At 31.4% G+C, this 21,656-nt stretch overlaps 3 protein-coding genes across 5 annotated transcripts; 1 reads left to right on the forward strand and 2 right to left on the reverse strand.

Moving 5' to 3' along the window:
- Window positions 1-13,676: 13,676 nt before the first annotated feature.
- On the reverse strand, window positions 13,677-15,535 carry Polr2M (RNA polymerase II subunit M). The gene is made up of 3 exons (XM_076405789.1): window positions 15,127-15,535; window positions 14,775-15,075; window positions 13,677-14,720 (listed from the first exon to the last, which is right to left on the reverse strand). Exons 1-3 carry the CDS (start codon window positions 15,210-15,212, stop codon window positions 14,514-14,516), a joined length of 594 nt encoding a protein of 197 aa, XP_076261904.1. The 5' UTR covers window positions 15,213-15,535; the 3' UTR covers window positions 13,677-14,513.
- A 37-nt stretch (window positions 15,536-15,572) lies between these two features.
- Window positions 15,573-16,872, forward strand: LOC143197403 (phosphoglycerate mutase 2). Its single transcript, XM_076405785.1, has 3 exons — window positions 15,573-15,756; window positions 15,853-16,350; window positions 16,500-16,872. The coding sequence occupies exons 1-3, from the start codon at window positions 15,657-15,659 to the stop codon at window positions 16,664-16,666; spliced, it is 765 nt and encodes a 254-aa protein (XP_076261900.1). The 5' UTR covers window positions 15,573-15,656; the 3' UTR covers window positions 16,667-16,872.
- A 160-nt stretch (window positions 16,873-17,032) lies between these two features.
- On the reverse strand, window positions 17,033-21,379 carry Med (Smad/Smad4 homolog Medea). 3 transcript variants are annotated; one of them, XM_076405783.1, is made up of 10 exons: window positions 21,079-21,362; window positions 20,977-21,019; window positions 20,219-20,847; window positions 19,996-20,109; window positions 19,745-19,918; window positions 19,465-19,686; window positions 19,168-19,411; window positions 18,570-18,738; window positions 18,374-18,512; window positions 17,033-18,319 (listed from the first exon to the last, which is right to left on the reverse strand). In XM_076405783.1, exons 3-10 carry the CDS (start codon window positions 20,817-20,819, stop codon window positions 18,108-18,110), a joined length of 1,875 nt encoding a protein of 624 aa, XP_076261898.1. In that variant the 5' UTR covers window positions 20,820-20,847; window positions 20,977-21,019; window positions 21,079-21,362; the 3' UTR covers window positions 17,033-18,107. The 3 variants fall into 3 exon arrangements, with proteins under 3 accessions (XP_076261898.1, XP_076261897.1, XP_076261899.1); XM_076405782.1 differs by having other exon boundaries at window positions 20,977-21,379; XM_076405784.1 differs by lacking the exon at window positions 19,996-20,109 and having other exon boundaries at window positions 20,977-21,379.
- Between the last annotated feature and the right edge of the window lie 277 nt (window positions 21,380-21,656).

Here is a 21,656-nt window from a genome sequence, read left to right on the forward strand (position 1 = left end):
TGAGGTTAATTTAAATAAAATAAAACTTAGCGTAATGGTATAATGAATCGATTAATGTAATAGTTTAAAACGATTTTGCCATATTCCCAACCCGGCATATGCTTTATTTATTGACAATAATGTATGCACGTTATTTTGATTGAAACAACAGAATAATTTGGATAAATTCCACGTAATTCTGCATTAAATCATTTCTTTTTGTTCCCGCTTTATTTAATGGCGTTACATAATAATCGGCAAGGGTAAAATTGATATCGGACTTTTATTTAAGGCAAAATCATTTCGATTCCCTTTAGTTTTTGGGTTGATGTATATTCGTCAAAAAACAGTTCGAGGTATATGAATTTTAACCGAAGTCAAGACAGGATATGATACATCATTGATTAGATGTCGCCACCTCCACATATATACACGTAGAGAAGGAGACAGAAATACAAATAATGTTCTAGATATAGTGACAGTTGCACATAAGCATATAAGCCGCTACAAATTTCACATTAGCATTCAAAAGTCAAGTTATCCATACATAGGGATGTGAACACCCTGCCTCGTATAGCACAGGGTCGTATTATATTATATTTGGAAAATAGTTTTCTATGATTTGATGACAAGACACGATAGATAACAGACAACAATGTTTTATTTCAAAAAAATATAAATACAATATTTAAATGATAAAATAATTGTATAATTGTATATAAACAATAATTTAAAATGAAATAAATATATCAGAAAGTAACTTTATTTAGTTTTTGAAAATTCAAAATTAAAAATCATATTTTTGTAAAATATGCTCTCCATAAAATGTAACAAATTAACAGATTCATCGGGTCTGGAGTAATTTTATTACACATTAAGCAATACATAAGAATGCATATACTATACTATCTGCATTAACAATATATTTTCTAGCATTGTACAGTGGCGGCTTCTTAATTTCAACTACATTCAGACTGGATCATTTATAAAAATGAAGGTAATACTCATACAGGTCAAATAATAACCGTCAGAAAAAGTATACAAATCCAAAATAGCAATGTCTGGTGAATACGGTGAATCAAATAAAAATTCCCTTTAAAATGTTTTCATGATTTCCTTTTATGTTAAAAATAATTTTAGACCAAATATAGCAAGTCCTTAGATAGTGTGCTATTTTCAATTTTATGAAGATCAAGGAAGGTACTAATTCCGCATATAAGTTTCCTCAAACCGGCTTGATTGGCCCAGTGGTAAAGGCGACAGGACGGTCCACCTAATGTTGCGATAGTCGCGGGTTCGAATCCTGCTGGGGCATGGTCGTAAATTTATATTTGTGATTGTTTAATATTTGCGATTATCCTATAAAAGAGTGCAAAATCTGACAATGGAAATGATCGCAGTCACGCCATTAACCAGGCTGGGTAAGACCGGATAACTTCTGGGACGATTTCTAAGTTGGTCACTCGCCAGTCGGTAGTTTTAACGCCGAGGACCGTGGTTCGGAGCCCACGTTAAACAGTAGGTCCAGTCCAGATAAACCCTCATTCGTAAAAAGGAGACTTTAAAATGTATTTCAAAAAAAAATTCCTTAAACTGACCATGTTAAAAAAATTATCAGGTTCTTGAGGAACCGAAATACGCTTCCACCATCAATACAATTATAACTCAATCTAGTCTGATTGGTGATTATATAAGATTATAGAATGCCTTTTCCCAGTTATCTTGTCCAGAATTTAAAAAATACCTCTTATCTATTATTACATTTCATTATCCAATTCTCATAAAAGTCATAGAGCATGTCTTTACTTACAAAAAGCTTTTGGTTTTATTAAAACCGACAATCTGTCATCTTTAGATTTCCTTGACTTTTTCGTCATAATTACACGTCTACAGTAAATACCTTAAAATTAGTTCACAGTTCCAGTAGCAAAATGTATAAAAATTAACGCATGGTTAACAGTCTATCCAAAGTTTTTTGTACATACGTCATCAAGATGTTTAACGTATTGCCTGTCGCAATTTGTAAATTCGTTTTAGAATCAGACAATATTTTCTTTTTCATTCTATTCTAATTAAAAAGAGACACAATGCTGTTTGATAACTTCGAACGTGTAACCGAACTAGCCTACCAAAGCCGCCCAGTTATCAAACGTATGCAAAATTCTTCAAAATAATAGTGATAAGAGGTTATAACTCTAACCTATAAACTATTATGGCTGTATAATTAACTGTAGTTGTAACATGTACTATCCATAGTTTTTACATGTACGAAGCCTGAATTTCTGAATGTGGGATTATGATTTAATGCTAACAATACCAAGACATAGTGATGAAAGTGGAAACAACTAAAGGTGCGTATATAATTAATATATCATAACTGTAAGGAACGTCACTGTAGAGTGTAAAAGATTTATGTTTACAGATATGTGTGTAATTGTTCAGAATAAACATGAGCATTTAGTTAAAATGTATCAGGAGAGAAAGAATAGTAACTGTTTTGCAGTTTTATCAAGAAAGATGTATACAGGTATATCATAGATGGTAAGAGTTCAATGAAAATATAATCAAACATAACTCTAACCTACAAACTATTATAAGTATGTACTTAATTGTAATTTTAAGCCCCTCGAAAATATATGCATTAGATATACTATAATGTTAAAATAAATTATATTTTTTATAACATCCTTCTAGATACGCTTAGAACAATCTTAATTATAAATTAATTTATTACTACATTTCATTTGTACTTGGTAATTCGTAATTCACAAGCAAGACGAGTGTATTATAAAATTATAATAACTTATAGATATAGTTTACACTAAAGGTATACACTTTATATAAGTTAGTATGGTTTTGTTTGTTCGCTTCAATCTCCTGACATCCTGCGCGCTGTCTAGCAGTTGTATTGCTTCCACGTTAGTATGATTTAGTAATCTTCTTTCGTGTTTCAAGGCGAAATCTCGGATGACTTCGTAAATCCATTTGATATCCAGGTCATCGTGCAATTCTTCGTTGGTTACGTAGCGATAAGTATTGGTAATTAATCGAAGAACCTATAAATTATATTTGATAACAGTATTTTTGTTTAATTATTTTATTTAGATTAGAATTTTGATATATGTCAAAGCCAAACTGAACTAAAACTTAGACTTTATCCGGTAACATTGCGACGTTTTGACGTAATTAATTTACACGACGTATGTACAAAATAACTTTGGACAGACTATAAAAATAATTCTTTCCAACTTCCTTACCAACCGACTAATTCTTATAAGATCCTAGTTCCGTACCATACATACGTACATATACGAGAAGAAAATTCCTCCGATAATATTTGACTTCAATCAATAAAAATGTTAACGAGCTTAATCCTACTCTGTAAAAAAAGTCTGGGAATCCCGAGGGAACTGTCGGATGATCTGTCAGCAAATGTCATGTCTCATATATACGCAGCTCATAGGCTTGTCAACTCTTATATTACACAGACACTCGGCAACTCTGAAAAATAGGCAACAAGAGCGATAGCTACGTATACGCTGAAAAAAAAACATATTATCCATAATTTAGAGCAACTTGTAACAAATTCTGATTTCAATAAATCAATATACGCGTAATAGGCAAAGGTATAATAAAAATAATCTTGTTACCTTTATAGTAAAAACTATAATAGCAATATAATCCCGTCTAATAACATATAAAAGCGAAGACTTCAAAAGACCTGATTTCAAAGTTTATTTTTGGCTGCCCAAATAACAGTATCCAGCAGAAGGCTGTAGAAATATAATGTAATAACCAATTTAATTATTTTTAAAATATTCCATAGCATGCCCAGTATATTTGGTTAGTCTTGTCTTTTTAACACCTGATTTTTCATGTAGAAAATACTATAACCAGAACTTTTAAATTTTAAGGCGTATAAATTACGTATCATCATATATTAGTAATCTTAATTATTTTTATTAAAATGTGTGGATAAAATAATGTTAATTATAACATTTTCAGAATTATCACGTTTGACATTATACGTGTTAATTTAATAAATAAATTAATATGTATTTATTTAATATTACTTCTAATTATAACCTAAATAAAACTGTCATTATTTAATTATTTTTAAAACTGTCACATTTAACTTTGACAATATACCTATTGATTTGATAAATCAAATATTCCTTTTATTACTATTAATTATAACATAAAATGAAAACGTCGCCATTGTGATTATTTTCCGAACTGTCACATTAGATTTTGATATTAAACGTATTGATTCAATAAATAAAATATTTATTTTGCGAAAAAAACATTGTTTTATAATTCAAGATTTCATAAAAGCTGATTAAACAAAATATATTTTAAGTATTCGTCTTTGCAGAACTTAAGAAATATTACGGGCTGAAATTAATTAAAAAGTGAATTTAAATTTTATCTTAAATCTTCTTTGGCGAGTATTTATTGCTTTTAAAATCACACTATGGAATACGAAAATTATAAGATTAACAAACAAAACCGAAAACAACTTTCCCCTCGGTTGTTACCAGCTGGAATACATTAGTTTATGAGCAACCGATAACCCAGGAAATAACGGAATTAATTAAGATATTATTGGTTGAATTATTGTATTTAAAATAAATTTTGAAATAGATTGATAAAATGTATCTATATTTGTTTCTAAAGGATAAATAATTAAAAATAAATAATCATATGTAAATTATATTAATTTATAAGTCCTCTTGTATATATTTTGAATCTGACTGAAATCTGAATCTGAATTTATTTTAACATTACAGTATATATAATGCATATTTATTGAATAGTTGGTAAGTTAGAGTTATTTTATTATATTTACATTGACATATGGCAACGGCATCGACCAGTACCAACATGAATCGAATTTTATATTTGGACGCAACAAACTTCATTCTGTCTCTTTTTAACTAGAGTAATGCTAATTAGTAAAATGATAAAGAAAAATGCACCGAGTTTAGAAGGGATTTTACGTTTTTATAGACTAAATTTGGCAATACGTTCGACTATAGTAAATAATTGAAGTAAATATAGTAACTATAGGCATTCCGTTGTAATTTCAGTGTTAATAATTCTGTGATGCTTACATATAGTCTATTAAAAGTTTTTTTGTACATACGTCATCAAGATGTTTAATGTATTGCCTATCGCAATTTGTAAATTCGTTTATAATATTTTCCTCCTCATTTTATTCTAGTTAAACAGAGATACAATGCTGTCTGATTAGTTCGAACACATAAACGTTCAAATCAAAACATCAAAATGTTGCAACGTTGCCACATCATATTGGACTTTTGATTCAGATTTACCGATTTACATTAATCTCATTAACGTTTTCAAGTATTTTGCAGATATTTGACAACAACAAGGGTCGACCACTACGAAAATAAATCCCCATTAGACAGCATACTATCAGACAATTTTCGACGAAAATGGCCGCATTTTAAGAAAAAGAAAGTGCTGCTTCACCAAGACAATCCACCGTGTCACAAGTCAGTGAAAACGATAGCAAAAATCCATGAATTGGGCTTCGAATTGCTTCCTCATCCACCGTATTCTCCAGATCTGGTCTCCAGTGACTATTTCAGTTCTCAGATCTCAAGGGAATGGTGGCTGGGAAGAAATTTTCGTCGAATGAAGAGGTGATCGCCGAAACTGAAACCTATTTTGAAGCAAAGAGGAAATCGTCCTACAAAAATGGTATCGAAAAGTTGGAGGGTCCCTATAATCAGTGTATCACCCTTGAAGGGAATTATGTTGAATAAAAAAAATAATTTTACCAAAAAAATGTGTTTTACTATGGTAGGCCGGGGATTTTTCAGTTGACCTGTCATTTATCAACGCTAAAAATCGAAATAGGCAGTGTTAATCGTTGGTAATTGCTGATTCTAATGACAGAAAAAATATTGCAAGGAATCTATTCTCTTTTTTTAGGACGAATAGTGAGTGATAATCGCTTATTTCCTGAAATTTCAAACGGTTAATCGTAGATTTTTGTCTCGCTCAGGGCGTAGGAAAAATGACGTAAAAAAAACAAAAGGTTGAAAGTAGATAAATTACCTGTAAATCCTTCATGCTACGGCTCTGTATCCACCATTTTGTGGTTTTATCCCTTAACGGATGTATTATGGCGAACAATGGCCCGTTTATGTTGCTTTGCTCTGAACATCCGTTGGTGAACTAAAATTAGATTAACCTATAGGAAAAACAAAAGCTCGAAAGGTAGAAAAAATAATGAGATGAATGGACAGGGCAGCGTCTAAAGTTAAAACTGACGTTCTACCTTTGCCGCTAATTTATATTAATGGCGGTATCTATCAGCACAGGTTGACATGGGGTAGAAGGGGGGTAGGTTTCGTTCTCTGTCCAGCCAGCGCACTGTTTATTGAGCCATCACCCCGGCCGGACGCATTATATAATGAACTACCCGATTACCAACTTAACTTAACCTGGAAGGCACTTCCTGAAAATACCTGGCGCTTTATCACTCAGAATTATTAAATCACCACCACGACATCGTTATTTTATGATACAGTGGGGGAAGAACTTGTCTAAGATAGAGTCATCAAAAATCATTTAAAAGAAATGTTAATATTAATGGAAACAAATTTATTAAGAGAAACATTCAGTTTCTCATGTCATCAAATGATATCGGGTAAAGAAACAAAGACCAATCATTAGAGTATTGATATAGATATCAATATTTGTATCGCATTCAATATAACTGGTCAATTGAAAGCTCCCTGGCCTGACACATAGATGGCGCTACTAGAATTATATCCATATATTTTTTAGTTAGCCCTAACCCTCAAAAGATGCGTGTATAAATTTGACAGCTGTTGGATCATTAGTTTGTGAATTATAGCATTTTGAGTGAAGCAACTTTTGTTATTGTGAAAAAAATTGATAAAAAGGAATTTTGCGTGTTGATAAAATATTGCTTTTTGAAGGGAAAAAATACATTTGAAGCAAAAACTTGGCTTAATTCAGAGTTTCCCCACACTGATCCACGAAAATTAACCATCAAGGATCGGTATGCTAAGTTTAGACGTGGTGAAATGAGCACCGAAGACGGTGAACGCAGTGAACGCAAAAAAGAGGTTGTTACTGACTAAAACATTTAAAAAATCGACAAAATGATTTTGAATGACCGTAAATTGAAATTGAATGAAATAGCAGACACTCTAAAGATATCAACTGAACGTGTACATCATATCATTCACGAATATTTGGGTATGAGAAAGCTCTGTGCAAAGTGGGTGCCGCGCGAGCTCACTTTTGACCAAAAACAACGACGAATTGATGATTCGGAGCAGCATTTGAAGATGATCAAGCGTAATAAACCAGAGTTTTTGCGTTGATATGTAACAATGGATGAAACATGGCTCCATCATTTCACTCCGAAGTCCAATCGACAGTCATCCGAATGGACTGCACACGATGAACCCGCTCCAAAACATGGGAAAACGCAACAGTCGGCTGACAAGGTTACGGCGTCTGTATTTTGGAATGCGCATGGAATAATTTTCATTGACTATATCCAGTCTGGTAATCTCCAATCTCCAGATCTGGCCCCCAGCGACTATTTCCTGTTCTCAGATCTCAAAAGAATGCTTGCTGGAAAGAAATTTTCGTCAAATGAAGAGGTGGTCACCGAAACTGAGGCCTATTTTGAAGCAAAGGACAAATCGTACTACAAAAATAGTATCGAAGAGTTGGAGGGTCGCTATAATTAGTATATCACCCTTGAAGGGAATTATGTTGAATAGAAAAAACTAATTTTGCCAAAAAGATGTGTTTTCTACCTATTATCAATACCTGTTAAATGTTTCCCTTTTTTTGAAACATATGTAGTTTATTCCGAAAAAACCCGGTAATGACTTTCCGGTATACCGGGTAAGTATTGTATATTTAAAGTACCCCATATTTGCACACCATAGATCGAAATTGGCTTTATGAATCATATATTTTAGATCAAGTTGAGAGTGAAGTATTATATCACTTTTGTTATTTTGCCACAACGCAAAATAGACATGGACATATTAGGAGCTATTAAGCTGTATTGTCCACTATCTCATCCATTTGTTGATCTTATCCGCAAATTGTACTTAATATAATATAATATATGTCTAAATTACAAATCGACATAATATAAAGTAACACATTAAATGAGATTAAGTTTTTGAATTACTCGAGAAATTCATGAAATTATCGTAACATCTGGCTCTTGATGGATTACAATGGTACGATATATTTTGTAATCACATAATAAAAACTATAAAAGTTCTAGTTAGCGCAATACTCGAGACGACAGGACGGTCCTGCCACTGGTGCGATAGTCGCAGGTTCGAATCCTGCAGGAACATAGCCCTAAATGTATGCTTATGATTGTCCATCAGCCAAGAGTTCAAAATCCAACATGAAAAATCAACCCATCACGCCAATAACCAAGCTGGGTAAGACCGGATATCTTCTAAGATTACCTCTAATTTGGTCACTGGCCAGTCGATAAGTTTAAGCTGCGACCGTGATTCGGATCCCACGTTAAACTATTTGGTACAAAAGCCACTGTAAAATATCAAAAAACTTCTCATTATTTTTAAAAATATTCTGATGATACTCGTATTTTAATATGGAATAAAACAGGTGGAAATATAAATAGAAAGAAAATAGATTAAAATGTAGATTACTTTTTCACGCGCCTAATATAAATAACAAATTTATATATATTAAATCGCCGGATAACAATAGATGGTTATATTCGATGTAAAATCGTAAATAAAAAATTGCGTTAAGAAATCAATTTCGGATCAGAGCCGCAGCAATCCAAAAAAGATACAAAAGTTATTGAAGAACTAAATTCGGCCGTGGACCCTTAATCTTGCGACGTTTCCCAATATGAAATTCGAGGCGTCTTTAGGTCCCATATATGTGTAGCTGATTTAGAAAAGTCAAAGTTTGAACTTATTAGAACAACAGCTGTGGCCAGACCACATCCTTAACTTTCCGAAGAATCAAATGGAAGCGTCCCCACATCGACTCTGACACGTTTATATAATTTGTTTGCCTTTGTTTATTTCATTGATGGTGATCTGGGAGGATATTGGCCCAGTTTTGTTTATTTATATTCGATTTCTATTCATATTTTCTTATTGGGGCCAACGAAATTTCATATACACGACGATTTAGTTTTTAAAAATTTCGAGATGTGGCAAAAAATATATTTATTATAAAGAATTTACATGCATTTTATAATAAAAATACCATTATTGATATCTGCAAGTGTGCCCTGACAATTCAAAACTGTTTGCCTTTGTTTTAGTGCCTACTGCCTTTGTTTTATCCATGGCTAACAAAATATCAACTTTTGACGTTGCGGTTTTGACGTTAATAAAATACAGAAATTATAAGAAAACGAAATTCGCTAAAGAAACTAATTAATTCAATAAATTCCTAGATTTTTTTGTAAGTACTAGAGTCACAGTTTATTTCGCGATTACTGGTCGTAATACCGAAGAAAAATAACAAAAACAGATAAAACTATAAGATAAAAATAGTAATTGTCAACTGAATATTTACAAAAACAAATACCCTGAATTAAAACTAAAAATGGACGGGTTTTTAGATCAAATCTCTAAAATTGTAATAAAAAAAATAAAAAGCAGATTTTAGCTGTGTATTATTGAGCTACGACATGGTATCAGAGGTCCTAAATAAGTTACGAAGTTATCAAAGATTTTTAAATATTTTTTCTAGTTAACACAGTAAAAACATTATTAATAACTTAATTATAGTTTCCAATTTATTATTTTCGTACATATTAACGGATTTAATAACTTATAAAGGATCAAATATTATATTTAAATTTTGTGACGTCATAAAATTATTATTGAACAATATGTAATAGTTGTCACTATCTGAAAACACCGTTATTAAAATATTTCCTAAACATCCTTTGTTTATATAAGTTCGGCAATTATAAATTACGCTGAATCTGAACTTTTAATGAATTTATCGTTAATGTAATCAAAGAAGAAACTGAGAGAAAGAAGGAAAACTCCGTTGTATGTCAAAGAGCGTTGAGTAGAAAGCTATTTAAGAGTATCAGCAGAGTTGTCGCTTTTTGTCCGATGGCACTGTTCTTTGGCTAACTAAATTATTGCCCTTTCGCTAAAAGTTTTGCTATTTCGTTTCAAGGACCAACCCTAACTGAAATGGGTAGCGTATATTTTAATTTCCGTCTTTTTTTTATTACAATGTCACTTAGAAAACGGCAAAATATTTGGCTGTTTGTATTTGAAACGTGCAGTTGCAATAAAACACTTGTTAAGGCTGAATATATTATTTGCCTGGAAAATATCAAAATAATCCATGTTATTTCAATTATATTTTAGAGAAATTTTATCTCTACCACTGAAAATGTATCTTTTTTTCATTCTTAGCTTTTGTAACAAGTTGAAAACAACAAGTATCCCACACAAGTATGTAATATTATTAACCGTCTCCAAAAAATATGTTTTTTATGTATGTTCACCGATTTCTCCGTCAATTATGGGCCGATTTTCAAAATTCTTTTTTTATTCGAACGAGTACACTTCTAAGGTGGTCCCATTGGAACCAAGTCAGGATAGAATGGCGGATATAACTTCAAAGACATGTACGTTTTCACATATTTTTTTTATCTAGAATAATCAGACATTTAGATATAATGTTATTGCTGAACTAATGTGATGAAAAATCGGAAGTCGTTCAATGCAAAAGCCATTCAGTACACTTTTTAAGCACTAACCATATAATATGAGAAGTCGTAGATTTATTGCTTGTAAATGCTTCTATGATGTAATGGTTAGGGCGTTCGGTTCACATGCGGAGGTCGTGGGTTCGTTTCTCGGTGGGGGTAACAACTATTATTTATTTATTAAATTATTATATATATTAAAGTCTCCTTTTACCAATTATGGGTTTATATGGACTGGACCTAAAGTTTAAAGTGGGCTCCGAAACCACGGTCCTCAGCATTAAGCGCCTACCGACTGGCGAGTGACCAAGTTCAGAAATCATCCCAGAAGACATCCGGTCTTACCCAGCCTGGTTACTGGCTTGACTGGGATTCTTTGTCGGATTTTACACCCTTGCCTAGAACATTCACAAATTTTAAACAATCGCAATTTTTACAACCGCAACATTTACGACCATGCCCCAGCAGGATTCGAACCCGCGGATATAGCAACACTAGGAGGACCGTCCCATTGCCTTTACCACTACGCCACCAAGCCGGCTAACAACCTTTTGTTGTTCTAGTTTGGTTAAAACAGTTATCAAATCACCTAGACTAGGTAGCGGACCCTGGGGCTTGAAGCGTTCCTTATTTTCAATCATTGTTTCTTTAATCCTATTTTTCCTCGTACGTAATTTATTGAGTAAATATCACTAAACACTAAAAAGAGAAAAACAAAATATTTAGAACAAAAGAATTGAACCAACTTCAAAAAATAAATAAGGAACTCACTAAAATGTAAAAAAATATTCAAACTTAAAATTTTAACACAAAAAAAACGTTTTGAAATAAAATATCTACATAATAATCTTTGTAATAACTAAATAAAAATAAAAAAAGAACTTATTTAAAGTATCTACCACACGTATTTTGTATTCTACTATTTAGACACAATTTAGTTTAATAGCTACCTAAATATATTCATCAATTTACAATATTATTTTAACTATTACCAACTGATCAGTTTGAAGTCAGTGCCGAGCCAAAACAATACAAAAATAACAATATAATGTAATGTATATAAAATAAATCTAATTTGTTGCTCAAATCTCAGTCTTACTCAAGCCGGTAACCACGCCGTATAAAGGCTGAAATGTTCGTCAGCTTCACAAATTACCAAAAAATAACGACATGCACATAGAGCAGTATATCCAGCCTAAAAAAACGACACTAACACAATCAGAACCCACAATTCGATAACGTAGCTATTAACAAGCACGAAAATCGAACAAAGCGAATACATAAAATAAAATAGATTTGTTAAAATTAGTCAAAAAGTACGTTCATTCTCCTTTATCGTATTTAATCAAGAAGCAATACAAAGGATGTCTCGTCAATAATTTGTTATAGGAAGTTAACTGCTCTGAGAGTCTCCCTCCAATTGAAATAGATTTATAGTGATGAAATCCTCGGTAAAATTAAACTTCTTTGCCTTTTTTCTCGTATCGTTACTTTTATTGAGTTCAACTGACGATAAAAGGGAAGTACATACATATTTCTCATCAAGATTTAAATATACCTACGAAGGAAAATATTAATTATGGTTATGGTCTTAAAACGTAACCTTCCTATATTTTAATTTGATTCATAATGAGAATTGGAGGATGGCAGAGAAGTTTAGAAATTCAGATCTACCGAAAGATTGCCGAAAACTTAAAAACTGCCATGGGCAAATGAATTTTCAGGTCCAAAGTTTATTATTGAATGGACTTCCTTCAGCGTAATTCGCAGTTAAAAATTATTAAGTTGCGTGCTCTTTACAGCGATATACTAGTTAATCTATTCCTTTTGGAACATAAAAAGTTTTATTGAAGAACTTTTTATTACACTTTTTGTCATTGGACGAATTAAAATATATTGTAAATTTAAAACACTAATTGATCCTTTTATCAAAGGGCAGTATAAAAGTCAATAATTTGTTAAAAGCCCGGACAAATCCAATTTACCACAGCCCTCCACAAAATTAAAGTGTTTTTTTTTATTTTCTATCGAGTCCAATTACGAGATTTTAAACCTTTATTTCCGTTACTTTACAATGTTACTAACGAATTACATAACCATAAAACATTACCGTTTTTTTCGCGTAATAGAAAATTTAAAAAGAAATTAAATCAGAAACCGGAAATTACCATTTCTTAAGACTAAAAATAACATTTTCTATATTTTAATCTCAATTATGTTAACATCAAGATAAGGTCTCTAACCAACTTCTTAATTCAGATATACCAAAAGATCAGTGAAAACTTCGTTATAGCCAGAGGCAACTAAATTTTTAAGTTCAAGATAGGACCGTTGTTGAATCGACTTAGTTCATTAATTAAATATCTTCACTATTTCAGTTCCTAAGTGTTTTATAGAGAAAAACTAATTAAGTATCCTAACAAATTAATGTGATAAATAATAATAAGAACATCTAAATAAAAATCGTCTAATTTTGAAAACAAAAATACACGAAAGGCTTAATTTTTTTTTAATGGCTGACTTCAAAGTCACGTATAAATCAAATTTCTTTATTTCTTTAATTGAATTGGTCCGAGAATTCAAAATAAATCTTAATTAAACTGCTTAATTTAAAATGATGAATGCACTAACCAACCTAAAGAGCTGCCATTGGCGTAGAGGAGAATTATGATTCTATTTAATAGGAAAAATATGTTTTGATTGATGATCTCCTTAAATAGAATAGATAAAACCTGGATTATCTTATGTTGAAGGGACTTCGGAAAATGAAAATGGATTATCTTAACTAAATAATAATAAAAACATGTCAGAAAAAAATTATTTTGACTTTTTATGCTAATGTAAAAAATTACAAATTATTATAAAAATAATATCAGATTTATTATTCAAGAACCAATCTTGTAGTATGAGGTAAGCAATAAATAGAACAATATTGAAGTTTAACTCTTTTATTTAAAAAACGATTACAAAAATATATTCTAAACCACAATATTTAAAACTTTTTTACTAACTTTCCTTCCTTAACTCCTAATTAAAGAGGTTTAAATCTTAACCATGTATCAAATACTAGCGTAACATTCAACTGACTACATCCTTCCCCTGATTATCTTTATTTAGATTTATAACTTCTTTAACTTCTTTTTGTTCACATTACATTTACAAAAATATATTCTAAATTAACAATATTAAAGCTTCTCTAATTTTTCTCTTCTAACTAAAGAAGATTAAATCATAAACGTATAACACCATGTATCCAATACTGGTGTAATATCTGACTACATTCTCGCTTTCTTCATTACCTTTTTTTTTTTGTTTAAATTATTTGCAAAAATTATAAATTACAGTATTTAAAATTTCTCCAAATTTTCACTTCCACTAACTGAAGAAATTTAAATCATGAATGCTTAACACCATGTATCAAATACTAGTGTAAAGTTTGACAACATTCTTTCCCTCCTTATGCCTATTTTTTTTTATTATAAATATTTGCAGAAATATAGTAAGTCTTGTAACATCACAACAAACATTTGAAATTTTAGATAAATTCAAGTCATAAAACTTTATCACCATATATCAAATACTAGTGTTATACTAATTATTTTCTAACAATGTTTAAAAACGTTTGTTTCAAACATCTACAAACAACTTTTCATCTATAAGTTATATCAAGTATGAACTAACATCACAAAAAATATCAAACTAGGAACAAATTTAAAACTTTATCACCTTGTTAACAGCAAGAGTTACAAGATTGGTAACGGAAACCAATCTAACAAGTTTTTCTTATTCGTATTAAATCCTCCGTTGTCACCTGCTCCGGGGCATCTGATAATACATCATCCGATTCCAGATTGACATGTTCTATGTAGTTATCACGTAAATTAGGATTTAATTCCGGTGACTCATCCTCTTCATCTGATTCTAGATCGGCTTTCTCTTCGGTGTTCTTACCAACTAAATTGGACATTAATTCAGCCTTAAAATATAGAAATATTACATATAAATCGACTGAATTTATATTGATAAATACCTTCACTCGATCTTCCTGCTGTTTCTGCAGATCAAGTGAAGTTTTAAGATCAATCATTTGTACTTTCGGTTCCATAGTTGGCTTAACACCTACGTTAGGTTTAAAACGTTGCGTTTGAATAGTCTTTTCAATCATACACATTTTCGCCAAATGTGATGGAGGCTCTTCAGAACTAATTGATAATGCTGACATCAGATTGTTAGTAACGTTTAAATCTTCACGAAAGGCTATTTCCCTTTCGAGATTCTCTTTGGCTTTCCGCAGCTGAGCGCCTTTATCTGTGAGCTTATTTATTATATTGCTGAAAATTCTAATGCAATAAAAAAATTCGCAAAGATTATTAATGCCTTACCTTTTATTGAGAAGAGAATTAATACGGTCTAATGACTTGCGAAGTTCCGTAAGATTCATACTCTTAATATTCTTGCAATTCTCCATTATGAACCGTGTAGCGGCTAGAAACAACTCGTAAATTACAAAAGAGCGTCCGCAACTGAAATGACACCGAATACAGCATATATTTTCAGGTTAAAATATACTAGGTTTCTGGAAAACATCCACTTGACCTTGAAGTCATCCACAGAGTTGGAAGATGCATATTCCAAAATTTAATTCTAAAATATAATTTCTATTGCTTAATGTTTTAAAACCCCATAAAAACATAACTGTAATTCATTATTAAATTACATTTAAAACTTAATTTATATAATAATAATGGTCAACGTTTATGAATACCTATTATCCCCACTACCCGAACATTCGTATTTTAAGTTGCCTACAGCAGCGATCTTCCGGAGTAAAACTAAATTAGGGGTATTCTGATTTGAGTCGTCGAGGCGTTTGTAGTGAAGTTGTAAGTGTGTTAAACAACAAGTATTTACTATGGCACCTTTTAAAATTGTGATGGTTCGTCATGGAGAATCAGAATGGAATGAAAAAAATCTTTTCTGTGGATGGTTTGATGCTAATTTAAGTCAAAAAGGTAATTTTTTTGTTGTGACCTTTGTTTGACCTTCCACTAGTTCTGCATTGATTTCAAATGTATACTAAGTTTATCATATATACAATTAATTCCCAGGGAAACAAGAAGCTGTAAATGCTGGCAAAGCCCTAAAGGATGCAGGATATCAATTCGATGTAGCTTATACTTCAGTTTTAACAAGAGCACAGAACACTCTTCAGGCTATCTTAAATGAAACAGGACAAACAGATCTTCCTGTTATTAAGACCTGGAGGTTAAATGAAAGACATTATGGTGGATTAACTGGCTTAAACAAAGCTGAAACAGCTGCCAAGTATGGTGATGAGCAAGTTGCTATTTGGCGTAGGAGCTTTGATATTCCACCTCCACCAATGGAAGCAGATCACCCTTACTATGATATTATTGTTAAGGATTCCAGATATGCTGATGGGCCTGCCCAGGACCAATTCCCTAAATTTGAAAGCCTTAAATTAACCATTGAACGGACATTGCCATTCTGGAATGACACAATTGTGCCACAAATTAAAGCAGGAAAGAAAATATTAATTGCTGCCCACGGAAACAGCTTAAGAGGAATTGTTAAACACTTAGACCGTAAGTTTTTTGTAATCTTGTTTTTTTTTCTAATTTTAATAATCAAATTTATAATATCAAGGACAGGATGAATAAATATTTAACCAAGTAATGATACTCTAAATTGCATAAGTGAGTCGTAAATAATTTAATTTTTTTCATCCTTATAGAATTGTCAGATGAGCAAATAATGAAACTTAATTTGCCAACTGGAATCCCATTTGTCTACACTTTGGATGAAAATCTCAAACCAATCAAGAGTTTAGAATTCTTGGGAGATCCGGAAACTGTGAAGAAAGCAATGGAGGCAGTTGCTGCTCAGGGAAAAGCCAAGTAAATTAATTATTTTGTGGAACTATTGATCCAAATGCTTAAGCACATTAGCTGACTCTCGTGAATATTGATGTATTTTTAATTTTTAAATTATAAGGAAACATGAAACTGAATTAAACCAATATAATTAATTTTAATTCGATTAAAAAATTATTTATTACTCTCATTTAAGATAATTCTGTACAAAAATAATAAATATATGATGGAAAAGCTATCGTTTTTGTTTTTAAAATAATAAAATACCAATTAACAACAAAATAATTGGTATGCCATCAAAGATTTTTGATATTGAATTTGATTTTAACCAAAAAAAAGCTGTGATTTGGGAACATAAAAATTTACGTTCATATGTTTTAAATGAAAGCATCAATAAATAGGTATATTTTTATTATAGATTATTATTTTCTTAATTTCCATATTATTTTATATACAGAAATAGAAAATATATATAATTAAAAGAACACAGTTTCGTTTTCAAGTTAAAACACAGTTGTGCAGTAAATATGTATTTTATAACCACACAGAAACAAAGTATATTCTTCAGCATTCCTGAATCTAAAAAATAGTTTCACACGAATTAACAAGAAGCATTAAGGAGCAGTGTATATGTAAAGTGAGAGTTTTAGCGAAGTCACTTTGATCGCTGTACTTTTTTACGACAAAATGTTAGCTGCCATGCCCTAAGAATTAATTGGAACTTTTATTATAATAAATAGTACGTTAATAATGAAGGATATATACATTATTTCAGCAGACTTAGTGGGTGTAATTTCAAACTATGAACTTCATAACACAGCTCACTCGACTTTTTGTTTATAATTAAAAAAATATAATTTGATTCATAGTGATGAAGAACCCTGACTATTCGCCTTTAAAAAGATCTTTTTATGATGAGTTTTACATGAAACCTGATTGTGATGGTACTCCAAATAATAAATAAAAATGTTTGTACAATATATCATGCAAAACTCCTCGAAGGAACAAAGACCAGCCATTGTTAATAATCATATAAATTCAGTCATCTTTTTTTTTGGCAAAACAAACTTTGTAAAACAAAGAAAACATGATTATGTATCTACAGCTAAAATATCAATTATTGTTTATCAATACAGAAAGGAATATAGACCTTAAACCTATTTTATATCACAGTTACAGGATTTACTGTTAAAAAAAAATGTCAAGTTCTAAAATACACAATTTGGCTTAGTGAAAATGAGAGAATGGCACAATATCTTTATTGTTGTATGAGTTCTAGCAGCAAACAAACTAGGCACAGTTTTGTAATATTGAGCATCAATTAAAGTCACGGCTTAAATTAATCCCATCGGATCTGACCTTGCCCAGTACGTTCAACCCTCAGATGACAAAAAAAATCGATTACTGCCTGGTCCCAAAAAAGTGCCTCACGAAATGATTTGTGCCTTTTATTATTAGAAAGCCAGCAATTATTCTATTCCCCTAGGTCGATCATCACCCATGGAGTGTAAAACTTCGTCCAACAGCTGGAGAGCTCTGTGTAAATGTACCTCAATCCAACATGGGGTTTCTTTAATTGATTGTCTTGGATAATCTGGACCCCATCCCTTAACGAAACTTAACCTAAGAATGCAAAGACGGCGAAGATCATCCACTCCAATACCAGTTGCTGCTGATAAACCTAAAATGTTTTCAATATAATGGACATCCGTTCAATCGATAACAAGTAAATTACTTATTGCTGGGGCGATACCGCCTACTGAATGGGGACCTGGAATATGTCCAGCAACTGCCGCTGCTTGAGCCGCTGCAGCTGCATGCGCTGTTTGAGCCTGAGTAGTCATCTGATGATGACACTGTCTCAAATCAAACACCTACAAAAAGAAAACAAACAAAATATTTTATCCGCAGAAAGAAAATCCATTATATACTTTAATGTAAGCGTCCGGATATATCTTATGAACTGCATCCCCAGGCTGTCTTCCTGCTTCTCTATCCAAATAATAACTTTGTACAAAAACTGAATGGTTACTGAGACATTTAAGCCAAACATCACCCTCTCCTCTTAAATCAAGTTTAACACCCTTACCAATATGTAGCCTACAAAAAAGTATATTTTCTTGAATCATAATAAATATATTATTGCTTCCTATATTTTTCTTTTAAACTTAATTGCGATATCAAGTACCTTTGTGATTGTTCAAAGAGCCTGTATTAAATTAGATTTAAATGTATTTAAGCCAGAGTTAAAAGGAAATGGAAAATTAATATGTAATCTAATACAAAGTATATCTGTTTTTCATCCAAAATGGATATCTTTTATGATACTCAAAGATAATAGCTAAAACAATTGGGGATATCAAAGTTAAATCTAAAAACAGAAATAATTACCATATTTCCTCATATTAATGTAAAAAAGTAAAATCTAATACGTTGCCAAATTATGATTTATTTATTTTGTTAAAGTCATCCGTAGAACGGCAAAGGTAAATTGTACAATTTAACCTGTCATTAAAAAATATGTATTACCTGGCCCGCTCACTTTGATCAGTTCTATGAACATTACTTAAAGCTCCCAAACAAAACCTATTTCCCCCGGATGGATCAACATATCCATCTATCGTAACATTTGGGCAATTAGATACAACTTTAAATGTCTCTCCAACCTGAGTATCCAGTTCAAAGTATGCAACTGAACACCAATATTCCGGAGCAGGTTGAGAGGACAGTAGTCCTATTGTCACGTCAGAGCCTATTTGATTAGGCGAATTCCCTGAAATAAGCCTATTTAATAACACGAACAAAATAATATGACATTTACTTTACAATATGCGTTATGATGATTTCTGGTATCAGGAGGTTGCATATTCTGAGTATACGTTAAAGTGTTGGAACCAGACCATGTACCCCCTGCGCCTGTGAAACCTTGTCCAAGTGTCGTTAAAGGCTGCGTCGTTAAAGTCGCAACGTTACTACTAGTTTGTACTGAATTGTTAGTTCCGTTAAATCCATTTTGCTGAATATGAGGAGAAACGGGAGAATTACTTCCTACAATATGGGATTAGAATTAGCTCTTTTTTCTTTTATTTCCGTTTTTTAAACGAACCAATAGTTTGAGTTATAGATTCTTGTGATCGTTCTGAACTTCCAGATGTTTGAGGATTTGTATAAAATTGACCGGGATTACTATGAACAGAGGAATTATGGATTGTCCCAGTGGAAGTTGTTGCTTGTTGATTATTTATAACAGTCCCTGATACTTGAGTCTGATTAGGATGGCCTGGAATAATATTACTTACGTAATCATAAATTATTGTTAGCACAATGATAGAAAAAAAACAAAACAGAAATTCTTACGATGCATATGCATGTGAGGTAACCAGTTAGATCGGGTGTCAGGTCCGCCTTCTACTTTTGATACAGGTGGACCCAAAACTCCCCTATTAGGAGAACTATACATTCCTGGATCACCTAGTACACCAACGAAAAGAAAAATCATGCATAACAAAAAAATCTAATAAAATAAAGAGTAAACTAATTGAAAATAGTTTTGAAAGGAATTTCTATTTATTGTACTCACTTGCTGTAGGTTGTAAAGCAGTTAAATTAAAATTTTGTTGTGGAGGATGATGTTGAATAGTTTGTGATACTGCTATTCCTAATTCTCCATCAACATCCATTGAGGTACTAGGCACTGATCCAGCAGCATACTCATCTTTCATTCTGGGAGCACCAGCTTGCAATGTTAATCCCGAAAGATCAATTCCTGGAGACACTACTCTCTCATAATGATAAGGGTTTACACAAACCGAATCACATTTTAAATCAAATGCAAATTGACAATATTTAACATGTTTCAATTCATTCTTGTGTAGATCTGGCCACCTCCAAATCTTAGCATATATTACATGTGGAAATCCCTTACGCCCTGCTACTTGAAGCCTACCATCCAAGGTCCTCTGAATAGTTACACACTTACTCGGGTGAGCCCCACTTGTAGTAATAGCAGTTATAAGAGAGTCCAATTCATCCCGTTTCTCCTTTAATTTCTTAACTAATGATTCTATCGCTCTTTTAGCAAATACTTCACTTTCACCTCCTTGTCTATGACACATTAAACTATGCACTATACTTAAACATGCATCAGCAGAAGAAGGAGCATTTGTAGTTAATCCCGACATTTTTTCCTTTGATTAAAAAAAAATCTACCTATAAAAAATGCAAATACATTTTGGTTAATTATTTTCATAAAACAAAACCTAAAAAAAATTGCTGTATCTTTTATTTCTATCATATATAACAAATTGCAAATATAAACAATATACTAAAAATATCTACCTTGCAAATATTTTAATGAAAATTACATAACCTCAGTCTTGAACTAAAATTAATAATATTAATCGTTTCCAAGCTATAAAAATAATAGAAACTTGAAGGTACTCAATTTTACATAAACAAATACCATCCTATCGAGCATACTGGCTTAGCTCTTGCCGATAGATCATCAAATCGATAATTTTATTTGTTTTGTATAAATAGCAAGGGCTATTAGTGATTGTATAACTATGTATCACCATAACAAATAACAATCTCCAGAAATATAACATTAAATCGAATAGATAAATTTCCACAATATCACACTATCATGGTATTTTTACTGTGACGATAGCAGCGGTAAAGACTGGATATATGATTTATCCAAATATATGAAATCAATGTAACTCGACATATAGATCTTTTTATAAAAAGAAAGAGAAAAAAGAAAGTGCGTGTGGTTGCATAATTTGTAGTAATTTTTTTATTTTTGTTTTTAAAAATTTAGTATTCATATTAATATTTTTCTGAATAAAATTAAGAATATGTGAAAATATATATTGAACATAATATTAATATCTATTATAACTATATTTTTTCTGAAACTTTTGTTTATATAATAAATAAACATACATATAAAAATGCAAAAGTTTAAATACTTTTGTGCAACTTATACCTATTTTTCTCTGTATTAATGTTTGTAA

Source organism: Rhynchophorus ferrugineus, unplaced genomic scaffold, assembly GCF_030347505.1.
Source record: "Rhynchophorus ferrugineus isolate W39M unplaced genomic scaffold, kcgeb_rfMv2 rfM5, whole genome shotgun sequence".
In the NCBI taxonomy this organism is placed as follows: domain Eukaryota; kingdom Metazoa; phylum Arthropoda; class Insecta; order Coleoptera; family Curculionidae; genus Rhynchophorus; species Rhynchophorus ferrugineus.